The sequence below is a fragment of the Sander lucioperca genome, chromosome 1, assembly GCF_008315115.2.
Source record: "Sander lucioperca isolate FBNREF2018 chromosome 1, SLUC_FBN_1.2, whole genome shotgun sequence".
Lineage (NCBI taxonomy): Eukaryota > Metazoa > Chordata > Actinopteri > Perciformes > Percidae > Sander > Sander lucioperca.
In genome coordinates, this window is record NC_050173.1 from 44,945,186 (window position 1) to 44,962,125 (window position 16,940).

The 16,940-nt window shown below is 35.8% G+C and overlaps 1 protein-coding gene across 2 annotated transcripts in view; it reads left to right on the forward strand.

The window, feature by feature from the left end:
* fat2 (FAT atypical cadherin 2) overlaps nucleotides 1-4,272 on the forward strand; it is a 123,921-nt gene extending 119,649 nt beyond the window's left edge. Inside the window, exon 29 of one of the 2 annotated variants that reach the window (XM_031317108.2) lies at nucleotides 2,152-2,651. In XM_031317108.2, coding sequence (XP_031172968.2) covers nucleotides 2,152-2,651 — 500 coding nt within the window. Of the gene's footprint in view, nucleotides 1-2,151 lie in introns of both variants that reach the window. The other variant, XM_036004745.1, reaches the window with a different exon arrangement.
* The last annotated feature ends 12,668 nt before the right edge of the window (nucleotides 4,273-16,940 follow it).

Below are 16,940 nucleotides of genomic sequence, written 5' to 3' on the forward strand. Positions count from 1 at the left end.
TAATCCTCGAGAAAGCTCATTTATATTTTCAGATTTTGCCTCCCATCTCTTCTGCTAAGCGCTCATCGCTGCAGGGTGTTTCCTGTCAGTCAAACAGTGTGAGCTAAGCTGCGACACTGTAGGACACTTCTTTTGTTCATTATAATTATTAGGTTATTGTTATCACTGTTATACTTTTATAATAATATCAATAATAACAGTGTAGCGGGGGTCTTATTAGCCACGATAGCTAATGCAAAAATATATCACTTTGAGTTTCCTTCAATGAACGTAAAAGCTTTCCTAAAGAGAGGGAGAGAGGGCGTAACTTTGGGTTCAACATTGGGGAGGTTGAGATCTCCAACTATCTAGGGAGGTCCCGGGACATGTATGCATGTATTTAAAAAAAAAAAAAAAAAACATCAAAAAGATTGTCGAAAAAAAAACTCGGAAAAGAGACAAAAACGTCAAAAGGAAACAAATGTCCTAAAAAGAACCAAAAACTTTGAAAGAAGAGCCAAAGACTTAAAAAAAAAAAGTTAAAAAAGGCAAAAAATTGCCCCAAAAAAAAAAGGCGACAAAATCTCTGAGAAAAGCGGCAAAAACATTGAAAAGGATAAAAAAATTCAGAAAAGGCCCAGTTTGGATTATTGGGGGGGGGGGGGGGGTGTAATTCAACTTTTGAACGTACACATGTTCCACCATAACAAGTTCCTTCCAGAGACTATTTCGCAGATTATAGCCATGTTCTTGAAACATGCATACACATGCAATAAGTTATTAAGATGTTGTAATAGTTAAAGTGCAAGTGAATATTTTCCAAGCCCGGAATCGACCTCGGGGCGTTATGGTTATATGGCGTGCACTGTAACTACTCGGCTACCAAGGCACTCCACTGGGTGTAAATTCTTATTAGCACAATAAAATGGACGTGATAAGTAGGCCTTTATCAAGGTTGGGGATTTAGCTTGAGATTATTTTCAGGGAAATATGTAAGTGATAAAGTGTTAGGAGCAGACACAAGGATGTAGAAAAATCCACAGGAGCTTATCATCAAGGTTTTCTTTGCATTGTCTTAATATTAGTGTATTATAATTTTGTTGATCCAAGCAGAGGGGATTATTCTACTTTTAAGTCTGGATCAGTCATTTATCTAAAATAGTAAAGTAAATGTGGTGACTTGAGCTTTCTTTAGACATCTCCCCTCCTCCTCTTCCACTAATGAAACTGACACCTCTGCAAATCCACAGTGAAGTATTTAATATGCAAATATCCAAAGCTGTCTTAAAACCCCACACTTGCTCATATCCGTCATGCACACCCACAGCAACAACTGTCACAGTGTTTTTTAGTATTTATCTTTCATTGACAATACGTGTTGATGAGAGTAGTTTGTTCAGTCTGTGGCCTGATGTCACTCATGTGGCAGCTATTTAAAGCTAAGTGGTGAACCTCTCACTCTGGTGGATGTCGACTTGCAGACACACTGACATACAGTAATGTTTTCACAGCCAAATTAACACAGACAACTTTTGCAAATGTATGGTATCTGTGAATAAGTTGGCTGATAATAGACAAAAGTGCTCCAAAGAGCACTGATAATAGTAGTAGTACAAATGTCTGTCACAATTCTTTAATAAACTACTACTTGATATTTTTTGTGTTAATGCAAAAAAAAAAGAAATCCGTTTTATCTTGCCTGCAAATACCAATTATTGATGAACCCCTTTGCCCTATTTACTGTAGCATTTGTTTATTTGATCTTAGTACTGCAACTAACGATTATTGTATAGTTAGATTTAGCAATTATTCACTATAAAAATGTTCAAAAAACTGAAAAATGTCCTATCCTGTTTCCCATAGCCAAAGTGACGCCTTGCTTGTTTTGTTCAACCGGCAGTCTGTAACGCAAAGAAACTCCTTTTACAGTGACATAAGCAGCTAATTCTTACATTTGAGAAGCTGGAACTGGCAAATGTTTCACATTTTTGCTTAATAAATTACTCAAATTTCTGTAGATAGACTAAATGGTAAATTGACTAATCCGTCAGCACAACATTATAATACCCAATAATCTGTTGGGTCATAGCAACTGGTGACCAACTAGTGGATCTAAAGATCGTATCAGGATGAATGATTCTGATGTTTTCCATGTCTGTGCTCTCTCACCAGTCTATCCAGCAGACCCCAACTACTACGGCCCCCCAGCAGTCCAGGAGTTCCCCCAGTTTGACATCGTAGAGGACACCTACTCCACCACCTCCACCATGGACTCGCGACGGAACTCTCGATTCGGCGGCTTCCCGTTTCCACTGGATCGATGTGACCGCCGCGCTCCCTTACCGCCCTGCTACAGCAACCAGAATCTGGACGACTTCCTGGGTCCCGACGGGCTTCCTCTTCCCAGCTCCCAGTGCCCCAACGAGTACACCGCCATCAGCTACTACCCCACCCAGCACGCCCGCAGCCTGGACAATGTCTCGGGAGGCTACAAGAGACTCAGCATGCGTTTGAGCGTGGCTATGCCGTCGTACGCAGAGCAGGCCAACCCGCCGCCGCCGCCCAACCCCGCCCAGCCTCAAACGAGACCAGCAGGAAGGAACCCGAGCAGCTACGAAGCATCCAGCATGGTGGAGAGCGATTACGGGAGCTGTGAGGAGGTGATGTTTTAAGACCCAAGTTTGGGTTCAAAGCCTACGTGCTTTTTTTGTGGCAATTTGTGTCCTTTTCAATGATTACTCACTTTTAGTTTCATATGGGAACCTAAACAGTGCAAGTACATGCCACTGTGTTCTACAACTCCATTCTAAGGCAGCTTTGTGTGCAAGGACAGCTCTCAGATAGGACTCTTTGAAACGGCAGCGCAGCACTCTCTCACTGTGAGATCTTGCGAGTCTTTTTTTTTTCACAGAAGAAAGTGCCATGTGAACCGTTCAGATGTCTTTCATGTGTTTGAGATTCAAAGTAGTGTAGTCCTACTGTGCCAGACTAGACGGGGGTAATTCAGTGCTCCTCGGTTACCTCTGCGGAGAGAGTTCAGCAGAAGTTCATCCCCAAGAGCACTCGTTAGTTTGTGAGGGTTGTGAAATTGTGAAGCGTATTACTCACTTGACTGTGGACTGTTTCTTTGTCAAAATAAGGCAAAACTCAAGACTTTTTTTAAGCTTTAACATGAGAGAATCTGACTCTCAGAAGAGGATTCTGCTTTCTAAACATCACACATCTGCATATCTCTTGCATTTCACTTCTCGAACAAGCCAGCCACTCTAAAACCATCAATTTCAGCTCTGCCAAACATTGATAATGGTATGCATGCTATGGACCGAATGATGTGATTGAATGGGAGACAGCAGCCATGAGGAAAACACAGTTGCCATTGCAGTGGCCAATGTGACATTCAGACATCTAATGAAATCCTGATAAAGAGCTTTTAGAGTGTTGCACTGTATGAAAGGTAAACAGTGTTTATCATATCCATGTTATGCGGTGTGTTTGTGTTAACGTGGAATTTCTTTTATCATAAAAGCACTGCAAGAAATGTCTAAATGCAAGAAATGGATAAACATTTCAATGAACTCTTTAATCTGCTTACCGTTGCTGTTGTTTAATCTCGCTGTCTGTTACAATGAAGGGGGCTGGATCCTCATTAAAAAAAAAAGATAAGAAGCCATGAACACAAAGTGAGGTTAGTCGTGTGACTATGTATTTTAACTCTGAGTGTTACTAGTATCAATGCTGTTTCCATTATGGTACATTCTGTCGATTTTGAATGTGAAAGCATCTCCTCTTGGACTTTAATAAGCGTGAACTAGATTACAGTATTTTCTTTGGAGGAGACGTTGGTGTTTGTGATAAAGTTCAGCTCCACAGTGTTGCTGCCCTCTGTGATAAAGCCAACATTTAATGTGGAGTAGTTAAAGAAGAGTCATACAAAAATGTCTATGCAACCATTTTAAATGGTGTAAATGTGCAAGCCTCAGATGAAAGAAATGCTTGTTTTGGTCAAGAGTTTGTCGTGCATTATGCAACATATTATACAAGTAAATGTTTTGTACTGAATTGTAGAGTCCATGTTTAGCCTGAGCAGCAAAATCAACTGTTAAGAGCCACAATATTCACAATTAAATATCACTATAGACAAAATGACTTCCTGAACATTTCTTTTAAGAAAAGAAGAAAGAACTTCGAGCAACATCTAATGCTGATTAAGCTGGATTTAGAAATTGTTTGGCATGTTTGCTTAAACATGTTTTTTTAAACAATAGTTGTTGGCAAATAATAATTCCGTTAAAATATTTATTAGACCCTCTAGTCTATAAAATTGAGAAATGACAAATGGCAATGACAACCTGCTTCGAAAATTCCTTAAAGGTATTTCTAAAAGAAAATGAATGGATTTCTCAGTGTTTTCTTCTTATCTGAACTCACTGAAAGAAACCTGCTGTGGAATCAATTATTTGTCTCTTTTAGTAGATTGAACAAACGCACATTCTGTGTAATTTATTCAGGTACAATATATATGTTACCATAGCTACAGAAAGCCACATGCATTATGTATAAATTGACGTTTCAGCAGTCTATTCTTCGTATTCATACATTAAGTTAAAATCAGATTTATTCATGTCTTCGGTCGCTATGACAACCAATGTCAGCAGGCAACTATGCTGTCCAAACAACACTTAACCTCTGTCAGGTCAAGGCAGACAGAAGGCCACATCTAAAAGACAAATCAGCTGTTTGGATTTCGGCGAATGTGTGTATACAGTGTTTTCTGCTGCTGCCTCCACGTAAACGTGTCAAGGATGCAGATGATGCATGCAAAATCATAGTAACTGAATGTTTACACATTTCCTGGAGGTTGGGGAGATAAACAATACACACGGGCACTGCCTGTTTCAGAAAAAGGCATTTGTTGTAACGTGTTAACAGACATCAGGGTGATTCAGATGGGGTTAAATAGGTTGACAGTCACAAAGAAAAATGTTTTTTTCTGTAACTGTGTCATTAATTTCTATCATCCCAAGTGTGTGTGTAGTGGGGCTAAATCAAAGCACACATTTTGCAAATAATACATATTTATTCACTGCTGTTTTTACTGCTGTCTTGCTGAGTTTTGGCACTAGTTCTGAAAAAGGAAGATTAAAAGAAATTAGGGTTTGGAACTTTCAAGTTTATATAATAGAAAAAAAACTCAAAGCAATTCATTTTAAAAACTACTAATCTCTCTCACAGTAGGCAGTGTTGAGCCAATAACAGATAAGCCTTTTGAATTTAATATCCTGGATGAATAATATGGGCCTTAATGAGTGCCGAATCAAACTTCCTTCATCATAGATTTGACCGTGTATTTTTGCTAGCTTTTGTTGTTTCAGTCCAAGCATTGTAAGGCAATTTCATAAGCAAGAATTGAGAATTTTTGAAGGGCAGGGAAAGTGTTGTATCATAACCAAAAGCTAATCTTAACCAGGCTGTTATAATCGCCAAAATATACCCACTAATCAACATTTTCATTTGAGTAACTACATTCCTGCTGTTCTCAAATAAATCCTTATTTGTTAGGTCAGTGTCATCGCCATCTCTTATTTTGTGAAATCTGAGAATGTGTAACTAAATCCTCCCAGCAGTTTAAATGCAATTGTTGTTGTATGCTGTGGGTTAATTTAATGTCTGTCTATCACTAGTGGTTTAAATATGATTGCTGTTTCGGAAAGAAAAAAATGTATCTGTACTATATCTGTACAAAAAAGACCTTTATAGTGTACAGGTATTGTGTTGTACATAGAGTCTGTATCTGTGTGTTGCTGTTGTTGTTTGTGCCGAATATGAGTCACTTGAATGTAAGGTACATTTGTTTTCATTCATAAAAGGTTTTTTATCAATATGGGCCTCCCCATGTTTTGCCCTGTTGTTTCTCTGTGAGAGATTTTATTGAGATACCGTCTTTCCATTTTGTTTTTCAATATTGTAAAGAGAATATGAATAAAGATAATCTTCTAAGAACACTGATTCTTGCTGCTTTGTGTTCTCAGCATAACAACACACACACACACACACACACACTGTGGGTTTTGTCATTATCGGAAAAGAAGTAAAAAAAAAAAAGCTTTCTCCAGACAGGATTTGTGTTATCAGAGGAAATCACGGGTAATTTGAATTTAACCACGCACATCAGTGATGTAAGAAGGCAACATATAAGTCACTGGGATGAAGCTGGGACTGATAGGGTTAAGCAACTGTGCCCAACCACTATTATTGTCAGTTTCCTTACAGACAAAAATGTATGCCATCAAAATAAATGGAAAGATGCTTTACCTTGTAAAAGTCATAAAAAGACAGTATAGTATGTCGAAAAAAAAGTCATATAAAAGTATGTTGAAAAAAGTCATAAAAAAGTCATAGTATAGTATGTTGAAAAAAAGTCAAAAAACTCAAAGTGTACAAATATCGTAAAAAAAGTCATAAAAAAGCCATAGTATATAGTATTTTGATTAAAAAAACTCATAGTATCGTATGTTGAAAAAGTCATAAAAAATTCATAGTATAGTATGTTGAAAAAAGTCATAGTATAGTATACAGTATGTAGTAAAAAGTCATAAAAGAGTCATAGTATAGTATGTTGAAAAAAAGTCGTAGTATAGTATGTCATAAAAAGTCGTAGTATAGTATGTTGAAAAAAAGAAAAACTCATAGTAAAGTATGTCGGAAAAAAAGTCGTAGTATAGTATGTCATAAAATGTCGTAGTATAGTATGTTGAAAAGTCAAAAAAAAGTCATAGTATAGTATGTCGTAAAAAAGTAAAAAAAGCCATAGTATAGTATGTTGAAAAAAAGTCATAAAAAGTCATAGTATAGTATGTCGAAAAATAGCCATAGTATACTATGTCATAAAAAGTTGTAGTATAGTATGTCGAAAAAAAGTCATTAAAAAGTCATAAAGTCATAAAAGGTCACATAGTATACTGTCGAAATGAAGTCATAGTATAGCATGTCGGAAAAAAGTCATAGTATAGTATATAAACAATGTCATTAAAAAGTCGTAGTATAGTATGTCGAAAAAAGTCATAAAAAAGTCATAGTATAGTATGTCGAAAAAAGTCATTATTGTATGTAGTAAAAAGTCATGGTTTAGTATGTCAAAAAGTCATAAAAATGTCAATATCATATGTTGAAAATTAGTCATAAAAGGTCATAGTCTAGTATGTCATAAAAATTCATAGCATGGTATGTCAAAAAGTCATAAAAAAGTAATACGAAAAATAATCATAAACGGTCATAGTATAGTATGTCGAAATGGAGTCATACTGTAGTATGTAGTAAAAAGTCATACAAATTCATAGTATAGTATGTTGAAAAAAAGTCATAAAAAGTCATAGTATAGGGCGCCTTGATAGCTCAGTTGGTAGAGCAGGCGCCCATATAGAGAGGTTTACTCCTCGACGCAGCGGGCCCGGTTTCAACTCCGACCTGCGGCCCTTTGCTTCATGTCATTCCCCCTCTCTCTCCCCTTTCATGTCTTCAGATGTCCTGTCAAATAAAGGCCTAAAAATGCCCCCAAAATAATCTTTAACAAAACATAAATAAAACAAGTCACAGTATAGTATGTCGAATAAAAAGTCATAGTATAGTATGTCGTAATCATAAAGGATCATAGGGTAGTTTGTCGAAAAAACTCATAAAAAAGTCATAGTATAGTATGTCTTAATATAGTATGTTGAAAAAAAAAGTCATAAAAAGTCTAGTATAGTATGTTGAAAAAAAGTCATAAAAAAGTCATAGTATAGTATGTCAAAAAAATTCATAGTATGTTGAAAAAAAAGTCATACTATGGTATGTCGAAAAATAGTCATAAAAGGTCACATAGTATACTGTTGAAATGAAGTCATAGTATAGCATGTCGGAAAAAGTCATATTATTGTATGTCAAAAAGTCATAAAAAAGTCATAGTATAGTATTTCGAAAAAAGTCTTAATATAGTATGATGAAAAAAAAGTTATAAAAAGTCATAGTATAGTATGTCGGAAAAAAAAGTCATAATATAGTATCTCGAAAAAAGTAAAAAAGTCATAGTATAGTATGTCAAAAGGAAGTCATAGTATAGTATGTCGAAAAAAAGTCATACTATAGTATGTCAACATTTTGTTTTATAAAAAGTCATAGATATGATGAAAAAAATCTAAAAAAGTCATAGTAGAGTATTAAAAAAAATCATAGTATAGTATGTAGAAAAAGTAATGAAAAAGGTTTAGTATGTCATAATAAGTCATAAAAAGTCATAGTAAAGTATGTAGAAAAAAGTCATAAAAAGATTGAGTATAGTATGTCGAAAAAAACAATAAAAAAAGTCATAGTATAGTATGTCAAAAAAATTCATAGTATGTTGAAAAAAAAGTCATACTATGGTATGTCGAAAAATAGTCATAAAAGGTCACATAGTATACTGTTGAAATGAAGTCATAGTATAGCATGTCGGAAAAAGTCATATTATTGTATGTCAAAAAGTCATAAAAAAGTCATAGTATAGTATTTCGAAAAAAGTCTTAATATAGTATGATGAAAAAAAAGTTATAAAAAGTCATAGTATAGTATGTCGGAAAAAAAAGTCATAATATAGTATCTCGAAAAAAGTAAAAAAGTCATAGTATAGTATGTCAAAAGGAAGTCATAGTATAGTATGTCGAAAAAAAGTCATACTATAGTATGTCAACATTTTGTTTTATAAAAAGTCATAGATATGATGAAAAAAATCTAAAAAAGTCATAGTAGAGTATTAAAAAAAATCATAGTATAGTATGTAGAAAAAGTAATGAAAAAGGTTTAGTATGTCATAATAAGTCATAAAAAGTCATAGTAAAGTATGTAGAAAAAAGTCATAAAAAGATTGAGTATAGTATGTCGAAAAAAACAATAAAAAAAGTCATAGTATAGTATGTCAAAAAAATTCATAGTATGTTGAAAAAAAAGTCATACTATGGTATGTCGAAAAATAGTCATAAAAGGTCACATAGTATACTGTTGAAATGAAGTCATAGTATAGCATGTCGGAAAAAGTCATATTATTGTATGTCAAAAAGTCATAAAAAAGTCAATATTGTATGTCGAAAATTTGTCATAAAAGGTCATAGTCTTAGTCTATGTCAAAATGAAGTCATAGTATAGTAGGGTGAAAAAAAGTCATACTATAGTATGTCGAAAAGTGTTATAAAAAGTCATAGTATAGTATGTTGAAAAAAAGTCATAAAAAGTATAGTAAGTCATAAAAAGTCAGACTAAACTATGTAAAAAAAGTCGTAGTATTGTATGCCGAAAAAAAAGTCATAAAAGGTCATAATATAGTTTGTCAAAAATAATCATAAAAAAGTCATAGTATAGTAGGTCAAAAAAAGTCATAGTATAGTATGTTAAGAAAAAGTCATAGTATAGTATGTCGAAAAATAGTCATAAAAGGTCATAGTATACTGTCGGAATGAAGTCATAGTATAGCATGTTGGGAAAAAAAAGTCATAGTATAATATATAAAAACATGTCATTAAAAAGTCATAGTATAGTATGTCGAAGAAAGTCATAAAAAAATTATAGTATAGTATGTGGAAAAAAGTCATATTATTGTATGTAGTAAAAAGTCATAAAAAGTTATAGTATAGTTGTCGAAAAAAGTCATAAAAGGTCATAGTATAGTATGGTGAAATAAAGTCATAGTACAGCATGTCAAAAAGTCATAGTATAGTATGTCGAAAAAAGTTTAAAAAAAAGTCAGACTAAGCATGTAAAAAAAAGTCGGTAACACTTTACTTGAAGGTATCTGCATAAGAGTGACATGACACTGTCATGAACACATGACACTGTCATGACACAGTCATGAAACATGAACCCTAACCCTAACCCTAACCATAACCATAACTTGTCATGACAAAAACCGAATAATACTTACTAAAAGAAGCGTTATGTCATAAACGTTTATGACTTGTTTATAATGTTTATGACACGTTCATGACAGTGTCATGTCACTCTTATGTAGATACCTTCAAGTAAAGTATAACCAAAAATTCATAGTATAGTACGTCGAAAAAAAGTCATAGTATAGTATATCGAAAAAAAGTCATAATATAGTATATCGAAAAAAAAAGTCATAGTATAGTATATCGAAAAAATGTCATTAAAAAGTCGTTGTATAGTATGTCGAAAAAAGTCATTAAAGGTCATTATGTAATATGTCAAAAAAAGTCATAAAAGGTCATAGTATGTCAATATAGAATATTTCGTTCTGTATTGACAGGTGCAATATTTGAAAATCGATAATTATTATTTTATTTTTTTTAATTACATTTATATCTGCATTTACGTTAAAACCTAGAGACTTTCAAACATCAAAATGTCATTTATTAATATGTATTCGTGTCAAAATGACATACAATGATAAACATCTTTTTGTATTCTATTTTGCCTGGAAACGCTTCCAACATGTTTGCGTGTCGCGTGAAAAATAGGCATCGGTCCTATTTCTAGCATCCATGCTTAACCTTTAAAACAAGACAGATAAGAAGAGGCATTGCAACAATGTTTACAAATATACATTGTAACACTGGCTGCACAGATTATGCAGGCACAGACCGGTAACGATTGACTGACACACACACACACACACACACACACACACACACACACACACACACACACACATTGTTAAAGTCATACGCTGGGCGCTTTATTAGTCTTTCTACATTGGTGTAGTTAATGATCGGGCTATAATACAGTTTTTTCCGATCGCTATGACAATTTTTTGTTTAATTTCCTAAACTCTTAACACAGTTAGCACAACATCTGTCTGTGTAGGCTATACAATTAACACATTTCTTGTTGCTTTGACACAAAATGCATACAGTTGACACAAATTTAAAATGCTTGAACTTCTTTTACACACAAGCTCAACCAAGACCAAAATAATGGATTTTTACTGACCAATTTACAATCCCTCCAGAAAAACACGATTATGCGATCGCATAATTCAATGCATAATCAGCCAAAGTCCGCATATTTATGCGAGGGCCGCATTTTTTTCAAGTACGCCGCACTTTCGCCGCATAAATTGCAGATTTCCGCGCAAAGTATGCAAGGCTTGCATGATTTCATAATCCCCGCATTTTCGTTGCAAAAAAGTCACATATATCTTAGCAGAAAGTTGAAAAATGTTGCGTTTACTTCACACAAGAGCAGCCATTTTCTCCTGTTGCCATGGGAACGTTATGAAGTGACGTAATTACGCGACGTGAACATCATCGAAAAGCTGCAAACCTCGCGATGAAGCCATGATGAAACCGCAGTTTTTGCAAGTTCCCGCAATTTTTGCAAGTTTCCGCAATTTCATCGCATAAAATTGTATAAATATCCCGCATATTCCATCGCATTTTTTAAGAAAACGTGCCGCATAATCAAGGATTTTTGCCCGCAACAATCACAAAAAAACTCCGCATTTTTCTGGAAGGACTGAATTTACAAATGCTTTCACACTGTATGTCAGAACAGATAACATCATGTTCTAAACCTAACATATAGGCTAAAGTGAAAGCGAACAGCTGTTCACAAATAAACACAAATATACCCCCTCCATTTTATTCCATTGCTACTGAGAAACAGCTGATTGAAGCTATGCAAATAGATCAATTACAGCTGATTGACATCTAGGAAACACACTCAGGTGTTGAGGTTCTTTCAATCGCATGACCATATGTTACTGTAGTACATACAGTAAAAGAGGACCTATTTGGGCTGATGTTGTGTGGAAAAGGAACAATAAAGATGAACACAAAGAAAGTAAGAAAAATTGCTGCACGAGTGAGAGGAAGACGAGTACCAGGACAATTCTGTCTCTGTCTTCTTTTTTTCATACAGTAAACTGTACATTCTATAAAGCTACTCTGAGATGGGTCATTCATTTTTTGTATTGAATTTCTGAAGCAAAACAAACAAAATGCATGCCTTTACTAAACCCAACAAAACAAAAATGTAGAGAGGATTCAAGAGAAACTGCAGTGTAAAACACAATCTATGATCAAGGACAGACCTGACACATATCAAATAATGCAGTTTCTGTAATTCCATCTGATGTTAGTGTTTTGTATGACATTGTGCAGTGATTGACTAAATGTTCCTGTGGAAAGAGAACGTGTGTTAGTGTTTTGGAAGAATTATTTGATTTTAAGACATGTTTGCATTGTTTTGGTGGACATAGTGTATTGTGTTATATATTATTGTATTTTGAAAATTAGTGTTAGAGTTTAGTTTTCATTGTGTGATTTTGAGCATGAAATTAACTGTTTTGTCAATTGTGTGTTGTAGGTGTGTTGGTGCGTTAAGAGTTTAGGAAAGTTGTTAAAAGTATTGAAAAAATTGTCATAGCGATCGGAAAAACCTGTAAGACCACATCGGCTATGTGATCACTGACAACCAGGACAATTTCATAGTGGTTGGTGTAAACCGGGACATTTTAGCGTGCCGACAGGCTTTTTTCGGGACTCGGGACAGGCAACTCAAAATCGGGACTGTCCCGGTCAAACCGGGACGTCTGGTCACCCTATCATAGTATAGTATGTCGAAAAAAGTCAAAGTATAGCATGTAAAAAAAAACTCATAAAAATGGCGTTAACATGGATCACTCAGGACACAGGATTAAGATAATTTTGAATTAAATCTGATGACAGTTGTGGCCTTTTGTTGTCTGCAGGGTCAGTCAAATCTGTTTCAACCACATCATCAGTCATGATGAAACAGATTAGCTGAGATTTTTAAATGAAAAAAATAAAACCTGGGGGTGTTATCAAAAACTGGAATCACACTGATTATTTAGTAGTTAAGCAGTAGATAAAAGTGTAGCGGTGAAAGTGAAAGCATGATTTATTGTTTCGAAACCGAGGTAAGGTCCAAGAGCAGTAAAAGTCTCATCAATCCAGCAATAACACAAGGCAATTTAAGAGCATCAAGAGGGCTAATTTAGTGCTGTTGAAATTCATTCAGGTCATTGATAACTATTTAGTCAATTCTTTATTGAGTCTTACAGTAACATAGAGAAGCAAATACGTGTTTGCACAGTAAATGAAAGACCCATTTCTTCTGTGTGAGTAAAACAATTGTGTTTTTGTGTTTGATATCTATTTTTTTTTTCTTAGGATCTCATAATTAAAATTATGCAAAATAGCAAGGAAATTCGGAAAACAACTGGAAGCTGCAATAATTATGTAATCCCTCAAACACACACAAAGGTTGTGTGCGTGCGTGCGTGCGTGCGTGTTAGAGAGAAAGACAGAGATGAAAACAAGATATAGGCAGGAGGACACAGCGCATGCCTGTGTCTGGCAGTCTGAGATTTTGTGAGTACTTTAGTGTGACGGAATGAAATCATTTGTGTTTATGTAAAAAATGAGAAATGGAGGTGCTGAGATAAAGTTGTCTGTGTTCGGTCATAAGAACAGAAGAAGCTCTTATCTGACCCAGTCAGCAACTTTCTGCCAGATTCTCACACTACACTGATTTATTAATCCCACAAAGTGGTAATACACACTGTTGCAGCAGCAAGGGATAGGGGGGAATGTACAAGACACAGATAAACAAACAATAAATGAATATAAGTAAAGAGAATAAACAGTAAAATGTATTTACATGTGACTGTGTACAGTCACATGTTTAATTGCACAGTTTATCAGTCCTGGTGTGTGTGTGTGTGTGTGTGTGTGTTGTCCATGTGGTCTACTGGGAGCAGTGCTGATTTGAATTAGCAGCCACTCTATTCTTTCATTAAAAGTACTTAACTTTCCAAAAAGTGTGTTTATGTGTGTGTGTGTGTGTGTGTGTGTGTGTGTGTGTGTGTGTGTGTGTGTGTGTGTTGAGGTAGCAATAGCACACTGCACATCAAAGAGTTCAAACACTTTCCACTGCTCTCTTTTTATGTTGCCTGAAATATATCACCAGTATCTATATCACTACTTCTTCTCCCTCAAACTTCTGCTTCAAGTAAGCGTTCCTCGTGTTTTCAACTCAACACCTCCTGCTCTCAAACTCTTTTGTAGCTGTTGAAAATAAAGAAGAAACCTTCAAACTACTTAAGATATCACAGGCACCCAACGTACCAATCAAATGGGTTTTGGGGTTAGAAAATTCTGTTTAACATACATTTGAGATGATTAACAGAATCATGACCCAATGCTAAGGTGCAAAATGGTGCAAAACATCCAATCTAGAGAAAGGACAATTAGGTGCATGCAGGTATTTACTAAAAAATGCTAGGAAATGTTTGACAAAACGGAATCTCAGAGCTTAAACTGCTCTTTGCTTTTTCACAGAACTTTCCATGGGAAATGCAGATCACAAATGTAGTTACCAAGATGCAAACACAGTGAGTGTGTCAAAATTCTCTCATTCCAGCTTGTTAAATGTGAATATTTTCTAGTTTCTTCTCTCCTCTATGAGAGTAAACTGAATATCTTTGAGTTGTGGACAAAACAAGACATTTGGAGGACGTCAACTTGTGCTTTGGGAAACACTGATAGACATTTTACACAATTTTCTGACATTTTGTAGACCAAAATATGAATGCATACGATGTTCATACTGTATCAAACTCCAACATGTGGGCGCCTGGATAACTCAGTTGGTAGAGCGGGCGCCCATATATAGAGGTTTACTCCTCGACGCAGCGGGCCTTTCATGTCTTCAACTGTCCTATCAAAATAAAGGCCTAAAATGCCCTGCTTAGTTGTATCACTGATATTAAGCTGTGGCTTTCAGAAAACGTTCTTAATTTGAATGACGATAAAACGCAGTGTATTATTTTCAGTACTTTTTCCAGCTTCGTCTCCTGGCTAAAGTTAAGCCTTTCCTCAACAGGCACGATCTAGAAAAGGCTATTCATGCCTTTATTAGTTCAAGGTTGGATTATTGTAATGCTCTTTACGTTGGTCTGAATCAGACCTCCATCTCACGTCTTCAACTTGTGCAAAATGCTGCTGCTCGCTTTTTAACAAACACATCTAGACGTGCACATATCACTCCTGTTCTCTACACCCTTCATTGGCTCCCTGTGCGTTTTAGAATCGATTTTAAGATTTTATTGTTCGCTTTCAAGGCCTTAAATGGTCTGGCCCCGGAGTATTTGTCCGAAATTTTAACTTTGTGGGAGCACAACCGGTCATTGCGTTCTTCAAACCAGCGACTTTTAGAAGTGCCCAGGTCTAGATATAAACGGTGGGGTGACCAGGCTTTTGCAGTTGCTGCCCCGAGACTCTGGAACAAGTTACCCCCTGATATTCGCACTATTACAGATGTAGCTCTTTTTAGGTCCAAACTTAAAACGTATCTGTTTAGTCTGGCTTTTAATACGTAGCAGTGGTGTGACAATTTCATTCTTCTGTTTCTTTGTAACTATTTCTGATTTTACTGTTTTCTATGTTCTTTCTTTCTATTGTATGATATGTGTTTTTATTCTTGGTTTTGATGTTAAGCACTTTGGATACCTGCTGGTTGCTGTAAAGTGCTATATAAATAAAGTTTGATTGATTGATTGATTTGAAAAAATACTCCAACATGTGTAGTCATTACATCTTTCTTCGATAATTGGTCAACACAAACTTTAAAGTAACTTTAACTTGCAGACTATTGGGTAAATAATGAGTCCAACAGGTGATTATCAAACTTTCCTCACACAGTAGCACCTCATTAGTTACTGATTGGGCTGTTTGTGTCTCTACTGTCTTCTTGATTAATTACAGCGAACACACGAGGAGATTACTCAGATGATCAGCCGCTGAGCAGAACCACACAGGTTGCGATGCATTTCGTTTTGATATCAATGTACTTACTAGATGACTGTTTAAACAATCTCCTCACTCATTAAATACATGGCCTTGGGTGTGATGTAGTGGAGCTACATCACACCAAAGGCCATGTAGGGTAATGAGGCTGAGGTAGGGTACGTCCAATACAGGACACTGCAGGACAAAATGTCATTTAAATTTGACTCTGCCACTAACAATGAAAACTACTGTAAAGAGAGAGAATAACAGAATGCTAAAAAAAAAACCTTAATGGTTGCGGATAAATCAAAGATGGAGTTTGAAAATAGTGACAGAAGCCTGTTTCATTTTCACACAACCCAACGGGAAGTCTACAAATGTCTTGTTTTGTCTGACTGACCAACAAAATCCCAAGATATTCAGTTTACAGTGATAACGTATAGAATAACAACAACAGCAGCAAAATGGTCCTGAATTACATGAATAAATGGAATCAATATGAGAGGTTGTTATGACCGTTCCAGCGCTTTGCATTGTGGGACACAGTAGGCTAGATACCTGTAGACACACACACACACACACACACACACACACACACACACAAAAAAACCACACACCACATATACACACACCACACACACACACACATTCACACACACACACACACACACACACACACACACACACACACATTCACACACACACACACACACACACACACACACACAAAAACCACACACCACACACACACACACACACACACACACAAACCACACCACACACACACACACACACACACACACACACACACACACACACACACACACACACAAAAACCACACACCACACACACACACACACCACACGCCACACACACACACACACACACCACATACACCACAAACACACACACAATTATTCTAGAAAATCACCAAAATCTCCGTCATTGTGAGTGCTAATATGGTGAATGTGGCTCTGCAGTGGCATGTAGGCTGTGTGTGTGTGTGTGTGTGTGTGTGTGTGTGTGTGTGTGTGTGTGTGTGTGTGTGTGTGTGTGTGTGTGTGTGTGTGTGTGTTTGTGTGTATGTGTGTGTGTTTCCACGTGCATGCTGTGGTCTTTGAATTAATTGTTTTTGTTCACACACCATTCTCTTGTAACTACAGTATAAGCAATACTGAGGT